The sequence below is a fragment of the Enhydra lutris genome, unplaced genomic scaffold, assembly GCF_002288905.1.
Source record: "Enhydra lutris kenyoni isolate GAN:26980312 unplaced genomic scaffold, ASM228890v2 scaffoldscaffold35, whole genome shotgun sequence".
Taxonomy (NCBI): domain Eukaryota; kingdom Metazoa; phylum Chordata; class Mammalia; order Carnivora; family Mustelidae; genus Enhydra; species Enhydra lutris.
Window position 1 is genome coordinate 2,655,845 of NW_019154119.1, and position 16,852 is coordinate 2,672,696.

The 16,852-nt window shown below is 39.1% G+C and overlaps 1 protein-coding gene across 2 annotated transcripts in view; it reads right to left on the reverse strand.

Annotated features, from left to right (window-relative positions):
• The window catches only part of LOC111154141 (RAB10, member RAS oncogene family), an 89,881-nt gene that overhangs the window by 9,179 nt on the left and 63,850 nt on the right, over positions 1–16,852 (reverse strand). For both annotated transcript variants that reach the window (XM_022513555.1, XM_022513556.1), the window contains one exon: positions 4,502–4,640. In XM_022513555.1, coding sequence (XP_022369263.1) covers positions 4,502–4,640 — 139 coding nt within the window. The remainder of the gene's footprint in view (positions 1–4,501; positions 4,641–16,852) is intronic.

Genomic DNA, 16,852 nt, shown 5'->3' on the forward strand with positions numbered 1-16,852 from the left:
AAATACCCGCAAATCATCCATCTTTGGCCAAACACTCCCTTCCCTGAATGTCTCTAAGCCAAGGTAGTTAAGTTCTCTAGAGAACAAAGTATTTTGAGATTTGTCTTAAATTTGAATCGATTACATTCTTTCCACTAGCCCTATCCTTTTCTGAGTATCTTTTACTCACTCATTTCTTCAGATCTCAGCTTAAAAGTCATTCCTCATATCAAAGCCTGTTTGACTATTCTGGGTCCCATGCCTGCACCTCCATATGAATTTTAAGATCAGCCTGTCAATTTCTCCCAGCCACCAACCTCCCATGCCCCAAGCCAGCAGCTGGGATTTTAATAGGATTACACTGAAACTGCAGATCACTTTGGCTAATGCTGCCATTTTAAGAATATGAAAACTTCAATTAATAAACATGGGGTGTCTTTTCAATTACATGGATCTTTAATTTCTTTTGACATTTTGTGGTTATCAGTATGTAAGTTTTGAATGTCTCTGGCTAAATTTTTCATAACTAGTTTTTCTTCTTTTTGATGCTACTATAAATGGAACTATATATATACATAAAATTTTTTTTTAAAGATTTTGTTTATCTGACAGAGAGACAGCAAGAGAGGGAACACAAGCAGGGGGAGTGGGAGAGGGAGAAGCAGGCTTCCCGCTGAGCAAGGAGCCTGATGCAGGGTTCGATCCCAGGATACTGGGATCATGACTTGAGCTGAAGGCAGCTGCTTAACGACCGAGCCGCCAAGGCGCCCCTGGAACTTTTTCTTAATTTCATTTATTGATTATTTGCTGCTAGTGTATAGAAATACAAGTGATTTCTGTGTATTTATCTTGTATCCTCCAAGTTTACTAAACTTGTTCATCAGTTCTAACAGTTTTATTTTTTCGTGTATGTTCCCTAGGATTTTATCTCTCTCTCTTTTTTTTCTTAAGATTTTATTTCTTTGACGGGGTGCCTGGGTGGCTTAGTCAGTTTAGCATCTGTCTTCAGCTCAGGTCACGAACCCAGAGTCCTGGGATCAAGCCCGGGATTGGGGTCCCTACTCAGTGGGGAATGTGCTTCTCCTTCTCTCTCTATATGCTACTCCCCCTACTTGTGCTAATAAATAAGATCTTAAAAGAAAGATTTTATTGAGGGGTGGGGCAAAGAGCACAAGCAGGGGGTGGGGCAGGGGAAAGCAGGCTCCCTCCAAGCTGGAAGCCGCCCAATGTGGGGCCTGATCCCAGGACCCTATGATCATGACCTAAACCATAGGCAGGTGTTTAATCGACCGAGCCACCCAGGAACCACTCCTTAGGATTTTCTTTATACAAAATCTCACTACTTACAAATATAGTTTTCCCTCCCAATCTGGGTTTCCCCCTTTTCTTTGCCTAAATGCCCTGGCTAGAACTTCCACTACAATTCTGAACAGTAATGGCATACTTCTCATTTTCTTGATCACAGAGACAGGTATGCTGTTAGCTGTAGAATTTTCACAGATGTCCTTTGCTAGGCTAAGGATGTTCTATTTCTAGTTTGCTGAGTGTTTTTACCATGAAAGGGTGTTGGGTTTGTCAAAATTTTTTCTGTGTCTGATGGCAAGATCATATAGTTTCTGTCTTTTATCAAGATGGTGTATTACACAGGGTGCCTGGGCGGCTCAGTTGGTTAAGTGTCTGCCTTCAGCTCAGGTCACGATCCCAGCGTCCTGGGATGGAGCCCCAAGTCGGGCTCCCTGCTCAGCAGGGAGTCTGCTTCTCCCTCTTCCTCTGCCTGCTTGTGCTTATGTACACACTCTCTGTCAAATTAATAAATAAAATCTTCAATTAAAAAAAAACCATGTAGGGCGCCTGGGTGGCTCAGTGGGTTAAAGCCTCTGCCTTCGGCTCAGGTCATGATCCCAGGGTTCTGGGATCGAGCCCCACATCTGGCTCTCTGCTCAGCAGGGAGCCTGCTTCCTCCTCTCTCTCTGCCTGCCTCTCTGCCTACTTGTGATCTCTATCTGTCAAATAAATAAATAAAACCTTTTAAAAAAAAAATGTATTACAGGGATGCCTGGGTGCCTCAGTTGGTTAAGTGTCTGCCTTTCACTCTGGTTGTGATCTCGGCAGCCTGGGATCCAGCCCCGACTCAAGCTCCCCGCCCAGCAAGGAGTCTGCTTCTCCCTTTCCCCCTGCCCCTCCCCACTTGGGTCATTCTCCCTCTCTCAAATAAATAAATAAAATCTTAAAAAAAAAAAAAAAATTAAAAGATGGTGTATTACATCGATTAATTTCTTATATTGAACTACCCGTGCATTCTTAGGTAAATTCCTCTTGATCAACAATATACAATCCTTTTAAAATGTTGCTGGATTAATTTGGCTTTTTTTTCAGTTTTGTTCAAGCTTTAACTTCTAAAACAAAGTGAAAATTAGGCAACACCAATCTCTTGTATGTCAGAAAAACATATTTTCTTTTTTTTTTTTTTTTAAGATTTTATTTATTTATTTGACAGATCACAAGTAGGCAGAGAGGCAGGCAGAGAGGCGTGGGGGAAGCAGGCTCCCCGCTGAGAAAAGAGCCAGACTCGGGGCTTGATCCCAGGACCGAGATCATGACCTGAGCCGAAGGCAGATGCTTAACCCACTGAGCCACCCAGGCACCCCACATATTTTCTTTTTAGTGGCTGAGTTTTATGTATCTTAATTCTCATGTTGGGAAACTAAAGCCACCCACCTATGATGTGTATAAGGCTGTAACAGAAATAAAGAATGAATTTGGCCTTGGTGCCCTGGCACAGTACTCCTAATTTCCTGAGTGAAAGACTGTCTTTTGTTGTTCATAACAGAGCCCTTTCTACCTAACTAAGTTTATGCTAATGAAGAACTTGGGCAGAGTGGTGGCCTACAGAGTTTCACAATGGAAATCGGTCACTAGAAGAGCCAAACATGTGATTAAAGAATTGAACTTTCAAGGGGCACCTGGGTAGCTCAGATTGTTAAGGGGTCTGCCTTTGGCTCAAGTCATGATCTCCAGGTCCTGGGATCAAGCCCAACATCAGGCTTCCTGCTCAGCCAGAGGCCTGTTTCTCTTGCTCGCTCGCTCTCTCTACCCCACCTCAAATAAAAAATAAAAAAAGATTTGGAACTTTCAGCCACTCCCCTACCTCCCATGAGGTGAAGAGGGCTAGAGATGAAGTTAAATCACCAGAGGCCAATGATTTAACTAACCATACCTATGCAGTAAAACCTGAAATCAAAACTCTGAAACAATGAAGTTAGGGGACCTCTTCCAGGTTGGTGAACATATCAAAATGCCCAGAGGGTGATATGTCTAGAGATGGCATGGAAGCTCTGTGCTCCCCAACCCCCATACCTTCCCTGTACATATCTCTTCCATTTAGCTGTTCCTGCATCCTTTATAATAAAATTATAAATGTAAATAAAACACTTTCCTGAGTTCTAGGAGTCATTATAGCCAACTACTGAACCTGAAAGTCCTGGGGGCCCTGGGACCCCCTCAAATTTGTAGCCAAGTCAGAGAGAAATGAAGGTAACTGAGGGGACCCAGGACTTAACATCTGAAGGAAGGGCAGTCATTAAACTTGGAGAGTCTGACACTAAGGTTGGGCAGTTAGCATCAGAATAGGACTGAACTGCAGGACATCCAGTTCATGTGATAGAATTTGGAAAACTGCTGTTGTTGAAACAATGCACAGTCTATCAGTTGCTCCTACTATATGTGCTACTTAGCTGAATCATAAAATAAAGGCTAAGAAAATCCAAAATGGCGCCTTGTTTAAAAAAAATCTGTGTATTATTAACTGATTATTAAATATTAACAGGCTTCTCTTTCAAGATTTACTGCAGTGATGGAAAAGTCAGTAATAAGCTGTCAAGACTGCTACCACTGAGATATCATTATCTTGCATCTAATACTTGGTCTTCCAGCCAAAAGTACTTTAAGGAGTTAGTCTTAAGGAAATCAAAGCCCAGAAGGCTGCAATAAGACATGAAAAATAATTTCAACAAGAAGCCACCTACACTGCAGAACAGAAAAAGACCGGCTTTGACACATATTTACCTTATAAAAACGGATATCTTCTCAGGCAATGATACGGCACTATTTTCGTTAGGTTTTTACCACATTACTACTCTGTATCTTTCAAAATGTCTAGAAGTGATGTAACGTTTCTGTTGTTTTAAATTACTACTGAAAAATTTAGTAACTTATTCATTCAATAAAAATTCATTGAGAAAGAATTCGTTTAGAGAGAGGTGTGTAAAACCACTGGTAGCTTCTACATGGGGCCATCTTTAAAAGATGGATGTATAAAGTTTTTGGGTAAGTTAGTAATTGCCTTGGATGGGGATCTAGATAGACTTACCCAAATATTTAAGAGAAAGGCAGATTAACATTAACCTTTAAGAAGTAGAAATAACACAGTAATAATGATAGTACATTATATCCTAAACATCATTTAGAATTATTAACTCAAAAATGTGTCTTTATAAAGAGTTTATACAATTTCTAGTCTTACCTCATCTATGTTTCTAAGCCATTTGCTGATGTTTTCAAAACTTTTACCATTGGTGATGTCATATACTAGCATGATACCCATTGCTCCTCTGTAGTAGGAGGTTGTGATGGTATGAAATCGTTCCTGGCCTGCCGTATCCCTGAAATAAACAGCAATAATTTATATTGAGCATTTTGATGTTATGACATTCTAGATAAAGGAAGGGCAAAACAGTCGAATGGTTTGTAAGATTAACATTAAATCCACTATACGCTACAAAGCAAAACAGTACCATCATCCATTTAGTTCTTAAATGGTAAATAATTATGGTTTATTCGTAAGAATATATATATGTGTGTAACTTTTTTTAGTCAAAGGAAATTCATGACTACCTATAGTGGGTGAAAATCTGGAAGGGAAAACCACAGAAAAATGACACAGAAAAGTCTTGGAAGTTATTTTAGAATGAACACCAGCAAGTGTGATAAAAACTCTTAAAATTCATTTTATTCAGTGATCTAGTTCCATAACATAACACAAAAGCCTGCGGAATGTTTAGAACATTAAAGGATTAAGCCATAGTACAGCTACATTTACCTTTAGATCACTTACAAAATGTTGTAAAGATAACCTCATTTTTAGGTAACAAGATGGAAATATGTAAATAGTATTTTTTAATTCCTTCATGCCAAAGATCTAAGATATAGATTTTGCTCCTGTAATTTCCCCCTTGTTTGCATCACTAATTTCTTCCTTTTATGAATCATTCTCATCAGGATACATACATGTTTTAGTATCCCCTATTCTAAAAGAGCAAAATTAAAACAAAACAAAACAAAAAACCCATTCTCAACACTATACCCCTCCAACTAACAAACCATTTCTCTGTTCCCCTCCCCAGCAAACTTTCTTTTTTAAAAACTTTATTTTAAAATAATTATAGCCTCACAGGAAGCTACAAAAATAGTACAAAGTCTTTCTATCCTTCACCCAGTTCTCCCCAATGGTAACATCTTACACCATCTTACAAAAGCAAAACCAGGAAATTTACATTGGTACAATCGAAGACCTTACTTAAAGTCTACTTTTTTTTTTTAAACATACATTCATATGTATGTGTGGGTGCACACGCACACATGTATGTAGTTCTCTGCAATCTTATCAGATGTACAGGCCTGTGTAATCACCACCACAAACACGATAGAAAACTCCATCTCCTTTAGTCCCTATACCCTGGCCAATAATCTGTTCTCACATCTATGATTTTGTCATTTTCAGAATGCTATATAATGGAATCATGTTATATACAACCTTTTGAAATGGTCATCTTTCACTTTTTTTCACCATGATTTCCTGAGATCCATCCAAGTTGTTGAACCTAATACTAGTCTGTTCCATTTTATTGCTGAATAGTATTCCATTGTATGGACATACCACAATCTGTTTATTCACTCACCTGTGGAAGGAAACTGGATTGTTTCCAGTTTTTGGCCATCACAAATAAAGTTGCTATGAATATTTATGTACAAGTTCCTGTGTGTACATAAGTTTTCATTTCTTCTGGATGAATATCCAGGAATCTTACCACTGACCCATATGGTATGTTTATATTTATAAGAAACAAGGAAACTTTTCTAGAGCTGCTGTACCACTTTACATTCCAACTAGCAATGTAACAGATTTGTTTTCTCTGCATTCATTAGCATTTGGTATTGTCACTATTTTTTATTTTAATCTAATAAATAAGGCATGTAGTGATACTTCATCATCATTTAAATTTGTATTTCTCTAAGGCTAATGATGATGAACATTTTTTCATATAATTATCTGCCATTCATATATCCTCTCTGGTGAAATGGCAGCTCTTGTCTTCTGTCCATTTTCTAACTGGATTGTTTGCCCTCTTTTTTTTTTTTTTAAACACTGTATGTTGAGAGTTTTGTACCTAGTTTTTTAATTCTCTTGACAGGGTCTTCTGTAGAGTAAGAGTTTTAAATACTGAAATCCAATTTACTCATTTTTTTCAAGAATCTTTTATGGATCACAGTTCTAGTGTTGTATCTAAGAACTCTTCACCTAGTCTGAGGTCCTATTTTCTATATTTTCTTCTGAAAGTCTATGATTTTACATTTTATATTTAAACTGATGATACAGGCACCTGGGTGGCTCAGTTGGTCAACCATCTGCCTTTGGCTCAGGTCATGATCCCACGGTTCTGGGATCGACCCCACACCAGGCTCCCTGCTCAGCTAGAAGCCTGCTTCTCCCTCTCCCTCTCCCTCTGCCTGCCACTCCCCCAGCTTGTGCTTTCTCTCTGTCAAATAAATAAATAAAATCTTTAAAAAATAAGGGATGAATGAACGAACGAATAAACAAACGAACTGATGATATATTTTGAGTTAATTTTTGTACAGGGTGTGAATTTTAAGGAGAGGTTCCTGTTTTTACTTATGGAAGCCCAACTACTCTAGCACCATCTGTTGAAATGTTGAGGAAATACCCTTTCTTCGTTGAGTTGCTTTTGCACCTTTGACAAAAATTAATCAACCATAACCCAATCTAATTCTGGGTTTTTCTTTCTGTTCCAATGATCTATGTGTCTATGTCTCCCCCAAAACCATACTGTGTTGATTACTATAGCTAAATAAAGTCTTAAAACCAGAGAGATTCCTCCCACTTATTTTTGTCAGGTTTTTTTTTTTGTTTTGTTTTGTTTTTGTTTTTGTTTTTTTTAGCTATGTAGCCTTTGCATATAAGTTGTTATTACTGTTTTTATGTAGGCTCCATGCCCGCTGTGGAGCCCAATGTGGCGCTTGAACTCCTCAGATCAAGACCCGAGCTGAGATCAAGAGTCAGATGTCTAACCAGCTGAGCTACTCAGGCAACCCTCCATATAAAGTTTAAAACCAGCTTGTCTGTATCTACAATAAAATCTCCCCAGCAAACTTCTTTAAAGAGTTCTCTAATTTCTGTCTTCCCAAATTCATTTCTCAACCAATTCTAATCTGACTACTGCTACTACTATTCTACCAAGACTGCTCTTCTTCAAAGGGTCTCCAATAACCTCTGATACCTAACTCCAGGATTTAGTTCCTTTTTATATATTTTAATCATTCATCAGGATGACATAAAATTGACCACTTTCTCTTCTTGAAACATTTTATTCTCATGGATTTTCTGAAACCTCATGTTTCTGCTCTTAGTTCTATGGCACTGACTGGTCATTTTCAGTAACTTTGGCTGGCATTCTAACATTCGGATATATAGGAGATGACATTCTCTACACAGTAGCCAGTGTTCTTCTTTAAATATGTGTCTGATCATAACATCTTCTGCCTAAACCTTCCAATAGCTTCAATGGGGAAAGAGTAGGTTTTTTCTAACAAATAGTGCTAAAACAACTGGTTATCTCCATGCAAATGATGAAGCTGGACCCCTACCCTCATACCATAGAAATAAATAAAAATTAATTCAAAACAGATCTAAGGCTGGAATATAAGAGTCAAAACTATGAAACTCTTAGAAGAAAATATGAGAAGGATGCTCAACATCATTAGTCATTAGGGAACTGTAAGTCAAAATCACTTCATACACCGTAGGATGTAGAGAAACTGGAACCTTCACACACAGTTGGTATAAATGTAAACTGATGCTGCCACTGTGGAAATAGTCTGGCAGTTCCTCAAAATGTTAAACATACAGCTACCATATGATCCTGCAATTCTACTTCTTGGTGTATAACTAAGAGAAATGAAAACATATGCCCAGTACAAAGATTCATACATGAATGCTCATAACAACATTATTCACGATAGCCAAAAAAGTAGAAACCACCTAAATGCCCATCAACTGATGGATGGATAAATAAAATGTGGTATAGTCATATAGAATAATAGAATAATAATAGAACATTAGGGCACCTGGGTGGCTCAGTGGGTTAAGCCGCTGCCTTTGGCTCAGGTCATGATCTCAGGGTCCTGGGATGGAGTCCCGCATCGGGCTCTCTGCTCAGCAGGGAGCCTGCTTCCCTTCCTCTCTCTCTGCCTGCCTCTCTGCCTACTTGTGATCTCTGTCTGTCAAATAAATAAATAAAATCTTTAAAAAAAAAAATAGAATATTATTCAGTGATAAAACAGAATCAAGTACTGATATCTGCGACAACCTGGGTGAGCCCTGATAACATTGAGAGAAATCAGACACAAAAGATCAAATAATGTATGATTCCATTTATATGAAATGTCCAGAATAGGAAAATCTACATAGGCACAAAGTATATTAGCGGCTGCCCTGGCTACGGTGTTTCGTCAGGACGGGGAGGGGCTGCTAGAGTACTGTCTCAAAAAAAAAAGAGTATGCAGTTTCTTTTTGGGAATATAAACATGTTCAAAAATTATGATGATGGTAAATATATATACCCTGTAAATACACTAAAAAACTAGCTTTATACTTTAAATGGCTGAATTACAGTATATGAATTAGATCTCATCACAAAACAGAGATTACTAGGCTTAAAAAAAAACAAGAAACAAAATTTCCAATTCATTATAACCAGAACCAATTCCAAAATCCTTACCTTGAGGTTTACAAATGTTACAGGACTTGTTCTTTACTCCAGCCCCCCAAACTTTGAGGCATTCCTTTCCCTGACAACTAGAGTCACGTTTTGGTTTTTTTTTAAATGTCCCCAAATTTGCAAATTTGTTTTCACTTGACAGCCTCTGCACTAGCTGTTGCCACAGCCTGCCTGTACATGACTGGCTCCTCATGTTCACGTTTTAACCATCACCTTAACAATGAAGACTTCTCTGACCACCCAATTTAAATAGTCATCCAGTCTCTCTCCGTTCCATATCCCTACTTAACTTCTCTGTATAATACTTACTATAGATTTATTTACTGTTTATCTCCCATGTCCTCCAAAATTAAAGTTCCATCAGAGATCTGTCTTGTTTGTATCAGAATCCATTTTATCTACAAGTCTAATAAGCATTCAAATGCTAATAAGTCAGTATTTCAGAATATTACCTTGCAGATTCTATATTATTTTATGTAGCAAGGAGCCTCAATTCAGTTAAATGACCCTTAAAAACACATTTTAAAAACAATGCTTCTGGGACGCCTGGGTGGCTCAGTTGGTTAAGCCGCTGCCTTCGGCTCAGGTCATGATCCCAGGGTCCTAGGATCGAGTCCTGCATCAGGCTCCTTGCTCAGCAGGGAGCCTGCTTCTCTCTCAGCCTCTGCCTGCCACTCTGCCTGCTTATGCGTGCTCACTCGCTCTATCTCTCTAAAAAATAAATAAATAAAATCTTAAAAAAAAAAAAAAGGCTTCTATGCCTAAATATATATGTAGCCAGAAATAACAGAACTACCAATACATCAATATTCCCTACATTCAATCCTGCTGTACAATCACCATGTTCATACATCTGCCCTCTATCCATCTGTCCATCAATTCAAATACTGTGCTAGGCATTATACAAGAAAAAATACAGAACATGGGTTTGGAGTCAGATCCAAGTTTATCCTCAGATTCCAATCCTTCCGGGTGGGTGACCTTAAAGGTATATAACCTCTCTGAATCTTCTTCATTCACAGCTAGAAGAAATAACTAAAGTAAAATTCCGTAATTTATTTGCAAGTGTTATAAATAAGCTCAAAGCAATCTGTAGTATAAAAATATGCAAAGATGCAATAACGTCATTTTGAGATTCAAAATTTGTGTTTTCAAGATGTCCTAAGTCAAAACCATCTCTGCAGATGCTCTTTCAAGTTAGTACCTGCTGGTGTTTAAGCTGTACTCAAAGCTGTTTCACAAGGAAATCCCTGGCTTTGCCTGAAGCCTATATCCAAATAAATGTAAAATAAAATGATTTTTTTATTTAGCCAAGTTAAAAGGTGATCTGGTTGGATTTTTCAACTTTTGTAAGAGAACTTCAGCCTTGTCACTTGCCCGTCTCATCTCAAAGTACACGGATCTGCCCTTTACAATAATGTAGAATCCTATTTATTCATTCTGTAAGTATTTACTGAACCAAGAGTACATGCTAGACACTATTCTAGGCACCAGAGAGAAAGCTGTAAACAGAAAAAAAAAAACCCAAAACAAAAAACCTCCTGCCTTAACGAAGTTTTATATCCTACTAGGGATAAGACAACAACAAAAAAAATCGTAATTTCTAGAACTATGTATCTTCAGAGGGTGAAAAGTACCAAGAACACAAAAAGTAAAGAGACTAGGGGCTGATGTAGGGGATTGTGCAAACAAGTAAAATTTTAAACAGAGTGGTGAGGGAAGGCCTCAGTGAGAAGGTGAAGGCAATAAGGAAGTACTTGGGAGTAACAATGTTCCAAGAAGAGGGAAGAACTAGTGTAAAGGTCCTGACTCATGGTTGAGGAATAATAAGGAGGTCAACAGGACTTCAGCTTTCCTTCTGAGTAAGATGAGAAGTCTACTAAAGGGTTTTACAAAAAGAAGTAACTTAACCTGGGCTTAAAAAGAATCATTCTATTGACTGTGTTGAAAATGGGTGTGGAGAAAAAGAGTTAGGAGGTAATACAATACCAAAAAACTGCCACCAGAACTGTCATTTTTTTTTCTTTTTTCTTTTCTCTCTCTCTTTTTTTTTAAAGATTTTCTTATTTATTTATTTGACAGAGAGATCACAAGTAGGCAGAGAGGCAGGTGGGGGGCTGGGGAGAAGCAGGCTCCCTGCTGAGCAGAGAGCCTGATGCAGGGCTCGATCCCAGGACCCTGAGACCATGACCTGAGCTGAAGGCAGAGGCTTAACCCACTGAGCCACCCAGGAGCCCCCAGAACTGTCATTTAGGAAAAACCATCTATGGGACCCTTGCCTGGCTCAGTGGTTAAGCATCTGCCTTCCGCTCAGGTCACGATCCCACGGTCCTGGGATCAAGCCCTATTCCGGGCTCCCTGCTCAGCAGGAAGCCTGCTTCTCCCTCTCCCACTCTTCCTGCTTGTGTTTCCTCTCTCGAAGTCTTTCTCTCTGTCAAATAAAGAAATAAAATCTTTAAGAAAAAGAAAAGAAAAGAAAAACTATCTAAGAGACATGCTATCAGTTCTTCCAGGTTGTATCCTTAAGATAAGTTAGATCACTAAAGGCTACACACACATATTTCTATCTGTATACTTATTTACATTCTTAGACCAGAATTTTTATCATCATTACCTTTAATAAGTTAATTTATTGAAAATCACAAGAAGAGGGGCACCTGGGTGGCTCAGTCATTAAGCCTCTGCCTTCGGCTCAGGTCATGATTCCAGGGTCCTGGGATCAAGCCCCACATCTGGCTCCCTGCTCAGCGGGAAGCCTGATTCTTCCTCTCCTGCTCCCCCTACTTGTATTCCCTCTCTCACTCAAATAATTTTTTTTTAAATCAAAAGAATGAGCCTTATGAAAATGTATTCTATATTTGTTATGATATATTTTCTCCCCCATTCTTTACATTATTTCTGAAAAGAATAATGTAATCTATTTAGGTAGACCTCCTTCTTGGTTCTTTTTGTACCTTGGCCCCCAAAGAAATTTCTAGGTAAGTTTTACAAATTAAGCATAGAACATTGTCCTTCAGAGATAGTATATTTATATCCTCCATTCTCAATTCCAAATTCTTGTTTTATCTTTTATTAGTCTTTATTTAGTCACAAGATACTTGTAAGCACATGTAATTTATGAATTCATGAAAGAACAACAAAAATTTTGCCTCATCACAGTAGAAATACTTTAGTTCTTTTCTGAATTGGTAAAAAGTATAAATCAACTAATAATTCTATACTCTTAGAGAGGGGTTAAAGTTTCCTAGCTAAAATCCAGGATGGAAATGTATTTACTCAAGACAGAAATGCCTACTGGTTATAGTGTAGGAGGCACACAAAACTTCTACTTCATTTTTTGTCATTTGCAATAACAATTTAAAGAGATCTTCCACAGCACTTCACTATGTGCAACCACCCCCAACACTGTCTAGCTATGATATGTTTTCTTTCGGGCGGCTGGGTGGCTTAGACGGTTAAGCCTCTGCATTTGGCTCAGGTCATGATCCCAGGGTTCTGGGATCGAGAGTACAGCATCCTGCTTTGTGGAGAGCCTGCTTCTCCCTCTCCCTGCCGCTCCCCCTGCTTGTGCTTTCTCTCTCTCTGTCAAACAAGTAAAAATCTTAAAAAGAATTTTTTTTTTTTAATAAAAAGATATGCTTCCTTTCTCCCCATTCATTCACATTACAAAATTAGCAAATTACGTCCCCATTTCAGTGTCAAATCCATGACTAAATTCTCTACCAACAAAGAGTAACACTGCAGAAGAAAACTACTCAGTTAAAACCAAATCAACAGCACTTAGGTTTTATAATACTGGTTAGATATGAAATGTCAAAATAAAAGATACTGAAAGATTAATGGCCCCTCTGAAAGGAAGGTAATCACTACTCAGATTCAGAGTTAAGTTCCTGTTTTGATCCATGACGTTCTACTCCATCTGTTCTTTCGGTCTCCTCCATCTTCCAAAATCTCTTACACCCAACTACCTTCCTTCTTTTTATATGCTTTCCCTGCTAAGTTTTTAAAAGGCTTTCTACATCCTATTTTCATTTACACATGTCATACATTTACACCTTCCAACAGGACTGTCTCCACCCCACAAGGTGACCTGGCTCCCTCGACTCGACTCCTTGATCTCAAATTACCCTTTTCCTGAGTCCTGCATAGATACTTGTATCAGCCCCTACCAATTGTTAAGACCATCAACCATTTATTTGGATCCAGAAACAGAAGTTGTTGCTCAATACCTCTAAGCTAATTGATGATCCTTTGCCCAGGGCTAAAAATAGCCACAGCTGCTTATTCACTGCCCAAATTATTTTTAGGTTTGCATGCACACATACACCCAAGATTAAAGACAGAGGGTTAACCCCAATGAGCAAAACCAGGTATTAAGTATCTGAAGAGCAATTAAACACTGTACGTACTCACAATGTATTTCTATGTACCATAATACTGGTTTTAAGCCAGTAATAAAGCCGGTATAAATCACTCAACTCGGTTTTCCTTTCTTGTATTTTTTTTCCTTCTCAGACTACATTAAAGGTTTCTGAAATTACAACCCAGTGGCAAAAGAACTTTCCTTACATAAAATAATAGACACACAGCAAAGAGAATTTTGTGAAATCCTCTTTTTTTTCCCACTGACATATTATAAAAGGAGCGATATGTTCCTAGGAACGAAAATATCTTATTTCCTTACTTGTTAGTCCCACATGCAGGGTCAAGGAAGCTGTGTGCTCTGGCTGCTATTATGATGTTATTTTTAGTCTGGGCACTGATAGTACTAGAACAGTCCAGAGACAGCATCAATCTGCTCTGCAAACTAGAGATCCCAAATTTTGCACCTTTGTGTTTTTGTAACATAATGAAGTTTCTTACTCCTTTATAAATTAGGATGTCAAATTTCACACTGAGGTGGTTTTTTGTCTTGTTTTAAAGATTTTATTTTAGGGACGCCTGGGTGGCTCAGTTGGTTAAGCGGCTGCCTTTGGCTCGGGTCGTGATCCCAGCGTCCTGGGATCCAGTCCCACGTCGGGCTCCTTGCTCAGCAGGAAGCCTGCTTCTCTCTCTGCCTCTGCCTGCCATTGGGTCTGCCTGTGCTTGCTCGCTCGCGCACTCTCTCTCTCTCTCTCTCTCTCTCTGACAAATAAATAAATAAATAATCTTAAAAAAAAAAAAAGATTTTATTTTAAAGTAATCTCTACATCCAACATGGGGCTCGAACTTACAACCTGGAGATCAACAGTCACACTCCACCAACTGAGCCAGCCAGGCGCCCCACACTGAATTTTATTTTAACAAGACCTTGATTTCCTTGTAGATATGCAACTTCTCTAGTTCAAAATGTCATTTAGCTATGTTTATCTTCATTTAAAAAAAAAAAAAAAAGAGCCTGAAACCCACTCTTGCAGAGCTTATATTCCAGTGGGGAAAGCAACAAACAAATAAGTAAATACATAATCCCAAACTGTGATCAAGGCTAACAAGGGAAACAGTATGGAGTGATGAAGAATGGAATAAGGGGAAGGGAAGACAATCTAGATAGGATGTTCAGGGAGGTTGCTGATACTTATGGTAAGAAATATGAACAGAAATCAACCAAACAAGGTCATTTACCCAACAAATACTTACTGAGCGTCTGTACATGCCAGGCTCTTTCTAGATGGTCATTATAATAACCATATATCAGACAGATAGGATCCCCAGCCTAAGAAGGGGAGGAATAATGGGCACTTTTTTTTTTTTTAAAGATTTTATTTATTTATTTGAGAGAGAGAGAGAGAATGAGAGAGAGAGCATGAGAGGAGAGAGGTTGGCGGGAGAAGCAGACTCCCTGCTGAGCAGGGAGCCTGATGTGGGACTCGATCCTGGGACTCCAGGATCATGACCTGAGCCGAAGGCAGTTGCTTAACCAACTGAGCCACCCAGGCACCCCTAATGGGCACTTTTTAAAAAAATATATGGTTAACTTTATTTTTTTTAAATGTATTTATTTAAAAGAGATAAAACGAGCATGTGTGTGAGCAAGAGGAGGGGCACTGGGAGAGAAGCAGACCCCCCTGAGCAGGGAGCCTGATGTGGAGCTCAATCCCACAACCCTGAGATCACAAACTGAGCAGAAATCAAGAGTTGGACGCTCAACCGAATCACCCAGGCACCCCCAAAATATGGTAACTTTAGATACTAAAAAATATTATGATAAAGATCAACCAGGATAAATGTGACAGTGCCTGAAGGACTGGGCTGCTTTAACTTGAAATCGTGCAAGGCCTCCCTCAGATGATAATGTGGAATTAAGATCTGAATGAGAAGGCAGCAGGACAAAGACCTGATGAAAAGCATCCCAAGCAGAGTAACAGCTGCAGTACAAAGGCCCTGAGATGGGAACATTCTTGGCATGCTCCAGAGAGAGAAAATGGCCACAATCATTGGAGCAAAACTGGCGAGAGAGGAGGTCAGAAGCCACAACCTGACATTTTCAAATTTTATTTCTGGTGAAACAGGAAGTTTCTGGAATGAAGTGGTACTTCAGAATGTTCAGGCTAGTCACTGCTGGGGGTGAGGGTGGTGGGTAGGGGTGTTTGAGGGAGGTCTATGGAGCATGTACAGAGGTCCCAAATTGGAAAAGAGCAGACCACGTTCATGGAATTGAAAGATCAGCTGCACAAAAGCCCACAAGATGAGGCTGAGGCCACTCTGTTAACTCGGGTAAGGAATCTGGATTTGGAATTTGGACTTTAATTTAAAATGCAAAGAAATTCAAATGGCTATAAATGGGGACGGAATGACAACCACGATCTATACTTGATTTATATTTGAAAAAAGATTACTCTGGCTATTATGTGGGAAAAGGCAAAAAGGAAGAAGGCAAAAGGGGAAATAAGGACCTGTTAGGATATTAAGAGCCTACCTACTGCAGGGCTCAAAGAAGCAGTACTGGTGGCTTGGACTGGGGGGCAGGAGGCGGGCAACAAAGGAGACAGCAAATTATATATGGATTCTAGACAGGTAAGATTCAATCAACAGGGATTACCAAAGAGGACGTTGGGATCAAGGGAACAGGAAGAATCAAAGATGACTTCCCAAGAATTTCACACCTTACGTAGGTAAATGGTTAATTCCTCCACAATGTGACATTATTGATTTCTGGTTGACTGTGCTGATGTTAAAGTTGCTGCTGGTTGGGGTGCCTGGGTAGCACAGGTGGTTAAGCGGCTACCTTTGGTTCAGGTTATGATCCCAGGGTCCTGGGATCCAGCCCCACGTCAGGTTCCCTGCTCAGTGGGGAGTCTGATTCACCCCCGCTTATGCTCTCTTGCTCATGCTCTCTCAAATAAATAAAATCTCTTTAAAAAAAAAAAAGTGCTCTGGTACAAGATACAGATGCCAACAGTAAGAAACATTTCTGACCCCCTCCCTTAAAAACAAAACAAAACACAAAAAAAGGCAAACTTGAAGTAATTCACTATGGCTTTTTTCCTGGCAGGACCCACAACACTATGGAAAATGTAGACAGATACTGTGATGGAAACTTCTAGAGATCTGGGATTTAAAAAGCCATAGCTGCTTCTCTATCAGCCCAACGAGTTAATTTTCGGCCTACACACATGTGCACTGGCCAGAGTGAGACCTGTCTCCACCCTTCTGCAACAAATAAGCCTACAAGACCCTTGGAAAAAAGACAAGAAATGAAGATCATTCAAGTAAAGAAAAGTAACACAGATCTTTAGCAGACACTTTTCAATATCCAATCGCAGAATGGAATTTTTCATGCTGAAACAAAAATCTGAATATATTCAAACTAGAGACAGATT